General features: G+C 48.2%; 1 protein-coding gene across 2 annotated transcripts in view; it reads right to left on the bottom strand.

Annotated features, from left to right (window-relative positions):
• Positions 1 to 14567, bottom strand: part of SGSM1 (small G protein signaling modulator 1) — a 444365-nt gene that overhangs the window by 227747 nt on the left and 202051 nt on the right. For both annotated transcript variants that reach the window (XM_073582650.1, XM_073582649.1), the window contains exon 5: positions 14018 to 14170. In XM_073582650.1, the coding sequence (XP_073438751.1) occupies positions 14018 to 14170 (153 nt within the window). The remainder of the gene's footprint in view (positions 1 to 14017; positions 14171 to 14567) is intronic.

Here is a 14567-nt window from a genome sequence, read left to right as displayed (position 1 = left end):
GCTGTATGGGAGAGTGATGCGAAAGAAGCCGTTTCTGCAAGCACGCCACAAACAGAGTCTCCTGAGGTATGCAAAAGCACATTTGGACAAGCCAGTTACATTTTGGAAGAAGGTCCTGTGGACTGATGAAACAAAGATTGAGTTGTTTGGTCATACAAAAAGGCGTTATGCATGCGCTGTATTGTTGACCGATGCACAGTGACACCATCTGCAGCAAGATGATGCTGCAGGTCTTTGGAGGTGGTCTGTGGATTGTCCTTGACTGTTCTCACCAGTCTTCTTCTCTGCCTTTCTGATATTTTTCTTGGCCTGCCACTTCTGGGCTTAACAAGAACTGTACCTGTGTTCTTACATTTCCTTACTATATTCCTCACAGTGGAAACTGACAGGTTAAATCTCTGAGACAACTTTTTGTATCCTTCCCCTGAAAAGCTATGTTGAATAATCTTGGTTTTCAGATCATTTGAGAGTTGTTTTGAGGAGCCCATGATGCCACTCTTCATAGGAGAATCAAATAGGAGAACTACTTGCAAGTGGCCACTTTAAATACCTTTTCTCATGATTTGATACACCTGGCTATGAAGTTCAAAGCTCAATGAGGTTACAAAACCAATTTAGTGCTTCAGGAAGTCAGTAAAAAGTAGTTAGGAGTGTTCAAATCAAGAAAATGATAAGGGTGCCCATACTTTTGCACCGGTCAATTTTTGTTTAAATGCAGATTGCACATTTTCTGTTAGTACAATAAACCTCATTTGAATCCAGAAATATAACTGAGTCCATCAGTTATTAGACATATGAAACTGAAATACCTGTTGCAAAAACCAAAATTGTTATAAAGAAAAAAGGTTAACATTAATAGGGGTGCCCAAACTTTTACATATGACTGTAGAATCTTATCAGTAGTACCTGCCATCTCCTATCTCCGTAAAGAGAAGATCAGTCTTGACTAAATACAGATTTTACTTCAGAATTGAGAATTTTAATAACTGATCAATTCTGGCAGAGAAAGAAGCATGTTTTTCTGATAAGATATACTACATAGGTGCTGATTTTTATGTGTATTATTGATTTATGAAATAAAAATTAAAACGGTTATTCTTCACAGAATTTTAGAGTGCTGAGCCATGAAAATGAAAAAAAAAAAAAAAAAAAAAAATCACACAAAAAGGTGGCTTTAGCACCAAGTTTTTCATTTTTACAAGCGTAACAGGAGAAAATGGACAGTACAATTTGTTGTGTAATTTCTCTCGAGTATAACGATACCCCATATGTTGCGGAAAACTACTGTTTGGGCACACGGCAGGGCTTGGAACAGAAGGAGCGTCAATTGAATTCTGGAGTGCAATTTTGGCTGGAAAAGATTGTAGATGCCCTGTCACATTTGACATGCCAAGACAGCCAAAAATCCCACAAGTGACCCCATTTTAGAAACTAAACCTCAAATTCATCTAGTGATCATTTTTAACCCTTAGATGATACAAAGAATTGTATAACATTGGGCTGAGTAAATGGAAAATTAGAATTTTTTTCCACTAAAATGTTGCTTTGGCCCCAAGTTTTTTCATCAGGGATATTAGGAGAAAATTAATCTTACAGTTTGATACCAATTTCTCCCGAGTTCGCAAATACCCCATATGTGGTCGAAAGTTCTTTCGATGCACAGTGCAAAGCTCAAAAGGAAAGAAGCTCCATATTGGAGTTCAGGCTTTGCAGGTAGAGGTTGAGGTACAATTGGAGCTCTTACTGCCGGGTCAGAGCTACGTCAGCAGCGTGATCAGGTCATGTCATCCCACTGCTGACGTCACTCGCCAATGCAGACAGCATTGGTGGTAAGTGGTGGCAACCATCAGGCTTCCGCGATACGCCACGGGGGCGCTGATCAGATGGGAGAAGGAGGCCCCTCCCTCTCTTCTAAATGCTGCAAATCACTATCGATTGCTGCATTTTAAACAGCCTGGGAGGTGTGATAGCTGGATCTCAGCTATCACTTAAGTCAGGAGTCCCCAACGTGTAGTTCGGGAGCCACATGGCTCGCGGCTGTCTGCTAACTTGGTGGATTAGCTCCAGATCTAGCACAGAGCCATAAAGAGCGTATCTCAAAATGGTGAATTTTGTGAGTAGCCCGGCTCAGAAGAGCAGATCTGAATGCACATATACTGGTCTTAGGGGTTTAGAGATAATTTAAGGATGGTGTGCTCACGACAGGCTGATACTACCGGTCACAAGAGGTGCTGGAAGCTGGATACAACAGTGTGGTGGGAGTGCTTCATGGGAGAATACTGAAGGGGGGAGAGTGGGAACCCTTGGATCTTGGTATACTGTGTTAGACAGTGACCGGCATTGTTGTAAATGGCTGGTATGTGTCGCAGCGTAAGAGATCCTCTGCGCTGTAAGCCTGAAATGTTGCTCTGGGTTCTGTAGTTCTACGAGCCTTTATTTTGGTTTATAAAGGAAGGCTTACAGGGTTAGCCGGAGAGCTGGGCAGGACTGGCTAACCACACACACCTCCCACCTATGGGGGTGGTTTCAGCTACATAATGTGACCATGGTTTTGGTCACATGGTCGAGGTTGTAAGGTCCTGCCAGAGGTCAGGCCTGTGTGTTGGAAGGTCCTATGAATGGACAGACTTCCTGAATAGCACACAGAGAGGCTGTGTACCTGGAAGGCCTGTGTGTTGGAAGGTCCTATGAGTGGACAGACTTCCTGAATAGCACATAGAAGGAAGTGTACCCGGATGGTCTGTTTTGGAAGGTCCTACGATGGCACTGGATTCCTGAAGAGCACAGGTTGAGACCACGCGTGTGCAGAGTCTGTGACTGCACTGCGTTGGGGAAGCTACCAACCTTCTGAGGGTCTGGAACTTTCGGGAGTGCCCTGGTCGCAAGGACGGTGATCCCAGTAAGGCAACTTCCCTGGGAGAGAGGACTGACAAGGAGTCAGCGTGTGGAGCAGGAGCTCCTGTAAGGTAACTCCAGACAAGTAGGTTATGGTAACAGCAGACAAGTAACTGACATTGGAAAAGGCTGTTGGTGCTTGCTCTGTTCCGTGTATGTTAATGAACTGTGCGGTCACCCACGGTAACTGGATGAAGTAAGGTACAGCTTGTTTAGAGACTGCAACCTAATGTCGTGTGTTATGATTGGGTCACCGAGGAAGAAAACAAGACCAAGCTAAGCCACAGAAAACCAGAGAGGTTGGTAACTAAGTGGATTGCAGACCCTTGATCCTATCCACACAACTAGCAGTAGCCGTGGAGCGTACCTACGATGATTCTAGACGCCTCGACACAGCCGGAGGACTAAATAAGCCTAAATGTTATGAATGAGTCACCGTAGGAGGCAAAAACAGAGATACTAGCTAAGTCCAGAAAACCAGAGAAGTTGGCAGCTATCGGAATGCAGACCCCTGAACCTATCAAAAACAACTACCAGTAGCCGTGGGGGGTTCCTACGGTGCCCTAGACCCCTCGATCACAGCCGGAGAACTACATAGCCTAAAGACAGAAAGGGAAATCTAAACTGCCCCAGAGCAGACCCCAAAGCAATAGGCAGCCCCAGTGGCGGATTATAATGAGGTCAATTTGGGCAGTTGCCCCGGGCCCAGTGGGGTTAAGGGGCCCACAGCCCAGGCCAGTAAATTGCCCCATTATAATCCGCCACCGCGCAGGGCCGGATTATAGGCAGGGCAGGCGGGGCTTCAGCCCCGGGGCCCCCACCACAAGAGCTTCTAAGGGGGCCCCCACCACATTCCTGCTGGCTGCTGCAATGGCACTCCATCTTCTCCCCACCTAAAAGTGAGTGACCGTGGGGGCGGCATTATGTGCTCTGCTACCAGCAGCATCTACAAGTAGCGTGAACGCTGATGCTGCTGGTAGCGTGCAAAGGCTTGTGATGAGATCACAGGAGGTAAGGTGTCAGGGCCCCCGATCATGTGACCCCTGTCTCCTCCCCTCCTGTGACCTCATCACAGGTCCTGTGCGCACAGCACAGAGCACTGAGAGCAGCCATGTATGTGTAGTGCGGCTCTGCGGGTGGAGGTCGGTGCTGGAGGCTCCATTATTCTCTATGTGGAGTGCGGCTCTGCGGGTGGAGGTAGGTGCTGGAGGCCCCATTATTCTCTATGTGTAGTGCGGCTCTGCGGGTGGAGGTCGGTGCTGGAGGCTCCATTATTCTCTATGTGGAGTGCGGCTCTGCGGGTGGAGGTAGGTGCTGGAGGCTCCATTATTCTCTATGTGGAGTGCGGCTCTGCGGGTGGAGGTCGGTGCTGGAGGCCCCATTATTCTCTGTGGAGTGCGGCTCTGCAGGTGGAGGTCGGTGCTGGAGGCTCCATTATTCTCTATGTGGAGTGGGGCTCTGCGGGTGGAGGTCGGTGCTGGAGGCTCCATTATTCTCTAGGTGGAGTGCGGCTCTGCGTGTGGAGGTCGGTGCTGGAGGCTCCATTATTCTCTACGTGGAGTGCGGCTCTGCGGGTGGAGGTCGGTGCTGGAGGCTCCATTATTCTCTATGTAGAGTGTGGCTCTGCGGGTGGAGGTCGGTGCTGGAGGCTCCATTATTCTCTATGTGGAGTGCGGCTCTGCGGGTGGAGGTCGGTGCTGGAGGCTCCATTATTCTCTATGTAGAGTGTGGCTCTGCGGGTGGAGGTCGGTGCTGGAGGCTCCATTATTCTCTATGTGGAGTGCGGCTCTGCGGGTGGAGGTCGGTGCTGGAGGCCCCATTATTCTCTATGTGGAGTGCGGCTCTGCGGGTGGAGGTCGGTGCTGGAGGCTCCATTATTCTCTATGTGGAGTGGGGCTCTGCGGGTGGAGGTCAGTGCTGGAGGCTCCATTATTCTCTATGTGGAGTGCGGCTCTGCGGGTGGAGGTCGGTGCCGGAGGCTCCATTATTCTCTATGTGGAGTGCGGCTCTGCGGGTGGAGGTAGGTGCTGGAGGCTCCATTATTCTCTATGTGGAGTGCGGCTCTGCGGGTGGAGGTAGGTGCTGGAGGCTCCATTATTCTCTATGTGGAGTGCGGCTCTGCGGGTGGAGGTCGGTGCTGGAGGCTCCATTATTCTCTATGTGGAGTGCGGCTCTGCGGGTGGAGGTAGGTGCTGGAGGCCCCATTATTCTCTATGTGGAGTGCGGCTCTGCGGGTGGAGGTCGGTGCTGGAGGCTCCATTATTCTCTATGTGGAGTGGGGCTCTGCGGGTGGAGGTTGGTGCTGGAGGCCCCATTATTCTCTATGTGGAGTGGGGCTCTGCGGGTGGAGGTCGGTGCTGGAGGCCCCATTATTCTCTATGTGGAGTGCGGGTGGAGGTCGGTGCTGGAGGCTCCATTATTCTCTATGTGGAGTGCGGCTCTGCGGGTGGAGGTCGGTGCTGGAGGCTCCATTATTCTCTATGTGGAGTGCGGCTCTGCGGGTGGAGGTCGGTGCTGGAGGCTCCATTATTCTCCATGTGGAGTGGGGCTCTGCGGGTGGAGGTCGGTGCTGGAGGCCCCATTATTCTCTATGTGGAGTGCGGCTCTGCGGGTGGAGGTCGGTGCTGGAGGCCCCATTATTCTCTATGTAGAGTGTGGCTCTACGATTCGTGACCCCCGTCACGTGACGAGGGGGGCCCACAGAGTCTGAACTGCCCCGGGCCCTGGCTACCCTTAATCCACCCCTGGGCAGCCCCCAACATATAATGACGATGAAGCAAGATGAAAACACACACACAGATAGAAAGATAGTCTGAGCAAATGATGGGGCCCAAGCTAACTAGATAGGACAGGATAGAAAAGCTGCTGTCTGTAATCCGCCAAAACCCTATCAAAACAAGAGCCAACAGCTGATAGGGAAAAAAGCCCTGAAGACGCTAGGCTTCAAAAAGACTATATCAGAACTCAGGTATTTTCTGAAGACAGAGCAAAAAGGAATTCAGCTCACCCCAGCAGGGAATGGCAGAAATCATGGAAAACCTTTGCAAAACAAAACCAAAACACAAATGCAAAAAGTAGAACAGAAAACTTAGCTTTTGAGGAGCAGGAATCAGACTGGTCTCCTAGAATCCCTCAGAGAGTTGAGGAGCAGGAATCAGACTGGTCTCCTAGAATCCCTCAGAGAGTTGAGGAGCAGGAATCAGACTGGTCTCCTAGAATCCCTCAGAGAGATCACCAGCAAGGCAGAAGGGCGTCGGCTGCCTTATATCCAGTCAGTAATTCCCGTCACCCAGTCATCATCATCCTGCCCAGGTGCTTGGTAATCAGCCTCACTACCTTCCTTCACCAGAAGAGGGAGTTCATCAGACCTCAATGGTGAAGAGGAAAATGAACTCACAACACCTAAAGCAAGAAAAGGGGAATTCTAAATTGCCCCAGAGCAGACCCCAAAGTAATAGATAGCCCCCAAACGTATATTGTCGGTGAGACAAGATGAAAACACAAACACAGGTAGGAAAATAGGCTGAGCAAACGATGGGGCCCACACTAACTAGAAAGGAAAGATACTGTCTGCAATCACGCCAAAAAAACTCTGCAAAAATGTCCAACACTTCTGATAGCAAAAAACCCCTGAAATCACTAGACTTCACCCACTATATCAGCACTCTGACATATTCTGAAAACAGAGCAAAAAGAGGCCAATCTAATAAGGAACAAAAAGCAAACTGGCACAAACAGCAACATAAGAATGGAAATTCAGCACAGCCCAGCCGGGGCTGGCTGACCACACAACACTGAATAGACAAAACCAAATCAAATGTGATCAATAGCAAAGAACACTTAGCTTGAGAATGCAGGGACTGAACTGTAAATTAAGACCTCAGGAGGCAGGAAAAATCACCAGCAGGGATAGAGGGAGTCAGAGACTCCAGATGTCCAATCGTCGTCCTCATTATCAGGTGGCAAGTCTCTGTTAATTAGATCAGCTTCATTACCTCCTGCAACCACCAGAGGGAACCCGGAAAGAGAACTCACGACTCCTCTGTCAATACAACCAGCTCCACCACCCTCACCAGCAACCAGAGGCAGACCAGAAAGTGAATTCACAACAGTCGTGTGTAGTGGAGTAAAGTTGTGAGAGACATTGGCACGGCGTGCGGTCACCCACGGTAACTGGACAAGAAGAATTCCGGTGTTTTTAGTGACCGTGAGTGAAAGCCGTGTTGTTGTGAATTCGCTTTCTGGCCTACCTCTGGTAACTGCTGAAGGTGGTGGAGCTGGTCAGGTTGACGGAGTGGTTGCAAGTATTCTTTCTGGGCTCCCTCTGGTGGTAACTGGAGGTAATGGAGCTGATCTGATTAACAGAGGCTTGACACCGGATAATGAGGACGACGACTGGAGATCTGGGGTTTCAGACTGGATTTAAGACAGCCGACTCCCTCTATCCCTGCTGGTGATTTTTTCCTGCCTCCTGAGGTCTTGGTTTCCAGCTCGGTCCCTGCATGCTCAGCTAAGTGTTCTTTTGCTATTCTGTTCACATTTGATCTGGCTTTGTCCATTTCAGTTTTGTGTGGGTCAGCCAGCTCCAGCTGGGGCTGTGCTGAATCACCATCCATATGTTGCTGCTTGTGCCAGTTTGCTTTTGTCCCTTATTAGATTGGTATATTCTGAAAGCAGAGCAAAAAGAGGCCAGAGTGCTGATATACACCGTGTGCAAAATTATTAGGTAAGTTGTATTTGAGAGGATTCTTTTTATTACTGAATAACAACCATGTTCTCAATCAACCCAAAAGACTCAGATATCAAAGGTTAATATTTTTGGAAGTTGGAGTGTTTTTTTTTAGATTTGGTTATCTTAGGAGGATATCTGTTTGTACAGGTAACTAATGTATTACAGTGCAGAATTATTAGGCAACTTAATAAAAAACAAATATATACCCATCTCACTTGTTTATTTTCACCAAGAAAACCAATAGAGCAACACAAAATTTAGAAATAAACATTTCTGACATTCAAAAACAAAAAAAAAATAATCAGTGACCAATATAGCCACCTTTCTTTACGATGACACTCAAAAGCCTTCCATCCATAGATTCTGTCAGTTGTTTGATCTGTTTACGATCAACATTGCGCGCCGCAGCCACCACAGCCTGCCAAACACTGTTCGGAGAGGTGTAATGTTTTCACTCCCTGTAGATCTCACATTTTATTAGGGACCACAGGTTCTCTATGGGGTTCAGATCAGGTGAACAAGGGGGCCATGTCATTATTTTTTCTTTTTTTAGACCTTTACTGACCAGCCACGCTGTGGAGTATTTGGATGCATGTGATGGAGCATTGTCCTGCATGAAAATCATGTTTTTCTTGAACGATACCGACTTCTTCCTGTACCACTGCTTGAAGAAGGTGTCTTCCAGAAACTGCCAGTAGGTCTGGGAGTTGAGCTTCACGCCATCCTCAACCCGAAAAGGTCCCACAAGTTCATCCCATACCAGTACCCCACCCTCCACCTTGCTGGCGTCTGAGTCGGAGTGGAGCTCTCTGCCCTTTACTGATCCAACCTTGTGCCCATCCATCTGGTCAATCAAGATTCGCTCTCATTTCATCAGTCCATAAAACCTTAGAAAAATCAGTCAAGATATTTCTTGGCCAAGTCTTGACGTTTTATCTTATGTTTCTTGTTGAAAGGTGGACGACATTTTTCAGCCTTCCTTAGCTTGGCCATGTCCCAGAGTATGGCACACCTTGAGCTTTTTGATAACGAAACATTGCAGCTCTGAAATATGGCAAAACTGGTGGCAAATGGCATCTTGGCAGCCTCAAGCTTGATTTATTCAGTCGTCCATGACAGCACCACCTGAGAGAGGAGATCCTCCCTTCAGGAACAGAAAATCCTACAGATACATAAGGGCGGCACCTCTCCCACGCATCAGTTGATTTCATGTTCCTGGAGGACAGGATTCCCTACAGATCGTACCATCATGGAATCCACAGGCCGGCTGTCCGACTCAGGTAGCGGGGGGCGTCTCCTACCTCGGGCAGTGCGGGGTCCCCTGGAAGCGCCACGGTGGGACCGGGCAGGGCTACACAACAGTGTGCGGAGCAGGTGGGAGCGGGGTCCGGTGGATGCCTGTCTCCAGGGCCTGTGCCGACAGGTGAGTATGGATCCCCCCTGGACCCCGATCCTCCTGGTGCGGTCTCCCTTGGTCTGGTTGCGGTCGGGGGCCGGCGGCTGTGGCTCGGTGGCGTGCGGAGAGCGCCGTGCCGGGTGGCGCCGTGTCGCTGGCGGCCTGCGCGCCCCCGTGCGTTCACGGAGGCCTGAAGTGACACGGCCGGCGGGGGGCGGGGCCGGTAGCGCCGGGCCGAAAGTCAGATGCCGGCCGGCTTTTCTCCCCTGGGCGTCGACGGGCGCGGCGGCGCGGGCATAGCTCAGGTCTTCCCTGTCGGAACAGGCTGCCATAGAGACCGAAATCCATGACCTATGCCATAAAGGAGTACTGATAAAGGTACCAGAGGCGGAGAAGGGTGAAGGCTTTTAAACCCCCCTATTTTTGGTCCGTAAACCGGATAATTCTTACAGGACCATAATCAACCTGAAGGCACTCAACAAATACCTGGTCATTCGTCCATTTAAAATGGAAACGATCAATTCCACAATAAAGTTACTGTTTGAAAACTGCTTTATGGTGGTGTTGGACTACCATATACCCATCCATGCGTCTCATCAGCGTTTCCTTAGAGTGGCGATTCATCTAGAGGGGTCGTTGCAGCATTTCCAATATGTCGCCCTTCCCTTTGGTATAGCAGTCGTCCCCCGGGTGTTCACGAAAGTTATGGCGGAGGTTATGGCCCATCTACGAGAATCAGACATCCTGGTAATCCCCTACCTGGATGACTTCCTTATTGTAGGCAGAACAGCAGACCATTGTGGGGATCAATTGCAAAAAGCAAAATCAGCTCTGGAACAGTTAGGGTGGCTACTAAACATTAAGAAGTCCCGTCTACAGCCCATGAGAGTTCAGCAGTTCTTGGGCCTAACCCTAGATTCGCGGAATCAGGAGTGTCGTCTTCCACACGAAAAATGAGTTTGCCTACGTCATCAGGTCTCGAACGCCTCCAATAACCCCACCATGTCCCTTAGGAAGGCGATGTCCCTCCTAGGTTCTCTCTCGTCCTGCATCCCTGCGGTTCGGTGGGCCCAGTTCCATACAAGGGTGCTACAGGGCGAGGTTTTACGTCATCAAAAAATCCTGGGCGGTTATCTAGAAGGCCAGTTGACTTTGTCCCAACATACTTTGAAGTCCCTTGATTGGTGGCTAGACGAAAACAATCTAGCCAGAGGGGTGCCCTGGGAATATAATGTAACCCAGGTAGTCACGCAAGCCCTATGGGTTGGGGGGCCCACATGGGGGAGGTCTTAATCCAGGACCTATGGGAGTACCATCAGTTGGAAATGTCCTCCAACCTGAAAGAGCTAACCACCGTGGAGCAGGCAGTTAAAAACCTTCTTATGTATCTACAGGGTCACCATGTTCGAATAGTCTCCGACAATCAGGTCACCGTGGCTTACATCAACCACCAAGGTGGGACTCGTTCCAGACCCCTGATGAAGGTAGCAGAGTGGCTGTTTCAATGGGCGGAGCAACATCTCCTGTCCTTAACAGCTCTGCACATAAAAGGAAAAGAAAACACCACAGCAGACTTCCTAAGCCGCAACCTTTTAAGGCAAGGGGAATGGTCCTTAAAAAACCTCCATCTTCGACTTGATCGTACAAAAATGGGGGCAGCCAGAAGTGGACCTCTTCGCCACCAGAGAGAACAGGAAAGTGCCTCAGTTCTGCACGCTAAATCCAAGAGAAAGCCCTCTGGCAGTAGATGCTCTTCTGATCAAATGGGACTTCGGGCTAGCATATGCCTTCCCTCCCCTGTCCCTACTACCACTGGTGATGAGGAAAGTCAGGAAGGACAAGGCGAGGATTATAGTGATCGCCCCGTTTTGGCCCAGGAGGGCATGGTTCTCATGTCTCAGGACCATGTCCGCATCTGGCCCTTGGGTCCTACCAAACATCCCAGATCTCCTATCCCAGGGCCCAGTTTACCATCCTCAGGTGGCTGGCCTACATCTGACGGCGTGGATTTTGAACGGACACAGCTAAATGAGAAAGGTTTCTCCCCAGCCCTAATCAACACCCTGCTCAAAAGCAGAAAGCCAATGACAACCAAAATTTACGTTAGGATCTAGAAAAGATTCCTTCAGGGTTCAGGGGTAGTAGCTGGGCAGTCCACTCCCATAGCGCAGATCTTAGACTTCTTACAAAGAGGTCTGGACATGGGGCTCTCCACCAGCACCCTTAAAGTACAGGTGTCGGCCTTAGGGGCGCTTTTTAACTGCAACATCACCAGAAACTATTGGATCAATAGATTTATTAAGGCAACAGGCAGGTCCAGACCGGTAGTAACAAATAAATTTGTGCCATGGGATCTAAACCTAGTCCTCACGGCCATGACGGAGGCCCCGTTTGAGCCTATTTCATCAGCCTCCACCAAAAACCTGTCACTTAAAGTGGCTCTTCTGGTAGCATTGACATCAGCCCGTAGAGTAAGTGACATCCAGGCGTTATCTAGACTTCCACATTACATACAATTCAGGGACGACAGGGTAATTCTTACACCCGATCCAGCATACCTGCCTAAAGTAGCCTCCAGTTTCCATAGATAGTCCTTCCAACCTTCCTCCCTAATCCCAGGAACGATAAGGAAAGGAAATTACACACTCTAGACGTTAGGAGATGTCTCCTAGAGTACCTGGCAGTTACCGACCCCTGGAAAAAAGATAATGCCTTGTTTATCTCCTATCAGGGCACTAGGAAGGGCCTTAGGGCTTCAAAAAGCTCGGTAGCGAGGTGGATTAGGGAGGCAATTTCTTTAGCATACACTACACCTCAAAGGGCAAACTGGCTCCTGGCAAGCTGAGGGCGCATTCCACCAGGGCCATGGCAACCTCGTGGGCAGAGAGATCGGAGGTGTCGATCGACCAGATACGTAAGGCAGCTACTTGGTCCTCTCCGAGCACCTTTTACAACCATTATAGACTAGACCTGGGTGCTTCCTCAGACCTCTCCTTTGGTGTCAGGGTTCTGCAGGCTACAGTCCCTCCCTAAAGTAATTATTACTCTCTGTAATTCTCTCAGGTGGTACTGTCATGGACGACCGAATAAAGTCGTAGTTACTCACCGGTTAACGGTATTTTTCGGAGTCCATGACAGCACCTGTATATTCCCTCCCTTTAGTTTAATTTGGGTGTGCACTTCTTCCTCTTATATGTACACTGGTAATTAGTAGTTGTGTAAAGTATTGTACATAATTTATGCTATTAACCTCGGTGGTCCTCTTGTGCTCTATAAACCAACTGATGCGTGGGAGAGGTGTCGCCCTTATGTATCTGTAGGATTTCCTGTTCCTGAAGGGCGGATCCCCTCTCTCGGGTGGTGCTGTCATGGACTCCGAAAAATACCGTTAACCGGTGAGTAACTACGACTTTTCCTCAATTCATGGGCAGTTATTTTGTGCCTTTTTTTTTATCAACACGCTTCTTGCGACCCTGTTGGATATTTGCTGAAATGCCTGATTGTTCGGTGATCACGCTTCAAAAGTTTGGCAATTTCAAGACTGCTGCATCCCTCTGCAAGACATTTCACAATTTTGGACTTTTCAGAGTCCGTCAAATCTTTCTTCGGACCCATTTTGCCAAAGGAAAGGAAGTTGCCTAATAATTAAGCACACCTTATATAGGGTGTTGATGTCATTAGACCACACCCCTCATCATTACAGAGATGCAAATCACCTGATTTACATAACTGGCAGTTAGCTTTCAAGCCTATACAGCTTGGAGTAGGACAACATGAATAAAAAGGATGATGTGACCAAAATACTCATTTGCCTCATAATTCTGCACCCAGTGTAGTGGGCGAAGTCGTGCGACTTCAGTATTTTTGCATCAGACGTGTTGGACCTTTTTGCAGGGTTTTTTGCGTGATTGCAGACAGTGTCTTTCCTTTCCTGTCTAGTCAGTGTGGGCACCATCGTTTGCTCAGTCTATTTTCCTACCTGCGTTTGTGTTTTCATCTTGTCTCACTGACAATATATGTTTGGGGGCTATCGATTCCTTTGGGGTCTGCTCTGGGGCAGTTTAGATTTCCCCTTTCTTGCTTTAGGCTTAGTTAGCTCTTCGGCTGTGCCAAGGCGTCTAGGATCATCGTAGGCACGATCCACGGCTACTGCTAGTTGTGTGGATATGATAAGGGGTGTGCAATCCGCTTAGTTACCAACCTCTCTGGTTTTCTGTGGCTTAGCTTGGGCTTGCTCTCCTCCTCGGTGACTCAATCATAACAACGTGTACTATGAAGTTGACAGTGGACTATATGTTAGGCCTGTGATATGTAACATGGCCTCAAGTGGTTTATGAGTGCATAATAAACTGCATGGACTGTTTAAGCGAAAAAAAATGCTCCTGTGTGCCTTAATCCTGTTGCCAAGCGAGTGTCCCCCAACACATGCAGTAAGTGCTGTCTTACAACTGCTTCTGTGGAAAAGCTTTGGCTGTCATTATACCCATAATAGGGGCTTTGGTTGCTACTAATGTGAGGGAATGTGGGTGCCAGATGTGGCTCGTGACCATCTCTCAAAGCTGAACATGGCTCGAGACCCTCTCTCAGAGCTGGATGCTGATCGCGACCCTCACTCAGGGCTGGATGTAGCTCTCAAGGTCAGAAAGGTTGGGGACCAATGACTTAAGTTGAGCTCCCAGAAGCAATCGCGCAGGCACCGCTCCTGTGCCCACACAATCGTCAGAAAATACCAATGCGTTCCTTTGCGGGAACGCACTGCAAAATAGGTACTGGTACATACAATGTCTTGAAAGGGTTAAGAAAACAAATTATGCAGGTTTTAAATGTAAGACTGATCAAAGTCTTAACAAATCAATTAGCCAAAATTATGTAAAAGCTACAATAGACTGTATATATAAAAATCACATTTAAATCTGTGTCCAGCAACGACAAAGAAATCAACTGAATACACAGTAACAGTATTTAGCTAGGTCAGAGAAAAATCATGCGTTTACCTGGAATTTTCCACTAAGTGAAGAACAATTTTATCTAACACTTTTTCAATAAGTGCTGTACGAATCCATAGATGCTTGATGGCCTGCGGTGATAGATTAGGAAGTCTCTGGTTCTTGCGAACAGTTTCCTGGGCACCTTGCATTTGATTCTTCCTAGAAATAAATGTCAGGCAGGTCAGTGAGAGTAAAAGAGCTAGACAAATGAGGAACAGTTTGCATCAGACAGAATAGAGCGCATCATGACATTGTTTTATGGTTTAAAGACAATCTGCCACCAGGTTTTTGCTACCCCATTGGGGAGCAGCCTGATATAGGGGCAGAGACTCTGATTCCAGCAATGTGTCACTTAGGGAATGTGCACACATCATTTCAAGCAGGTCTGCGGTGAAAATCACTTGAATAATCTCCCACACAATGCCTAAACCAGTGACCATATGCATTTCCATGTAAAAACAAATTGCTGTGCATATGTTCCGTTTTTTGAGCGTCTTTTAAAGGTAATCTGTCACCCCTTTTTTGAGATATCATATAATGATATCATTCAATTGTG

The sequence above is a fragment of the Dendrobates tinctorius genome, unplaced genomic scaffold (assembly GCF_039654945.1).
Source record: "Dendrobates tinctorius isolate UK_male_01 unplaced genomic scaffold, ASM3965494v1 ptg000073l, whole genome shotgun sequence".
Taxonomy (NCBI): Eukaryota; Metazoa; Chordata; class Amphibia; order Anura; family Dendrobatidae; genus Dendrobates; species Dendrobates tinctorius.
This window is presented reverse-complemented; position numbering and strand designations above follow the sequence as displayed.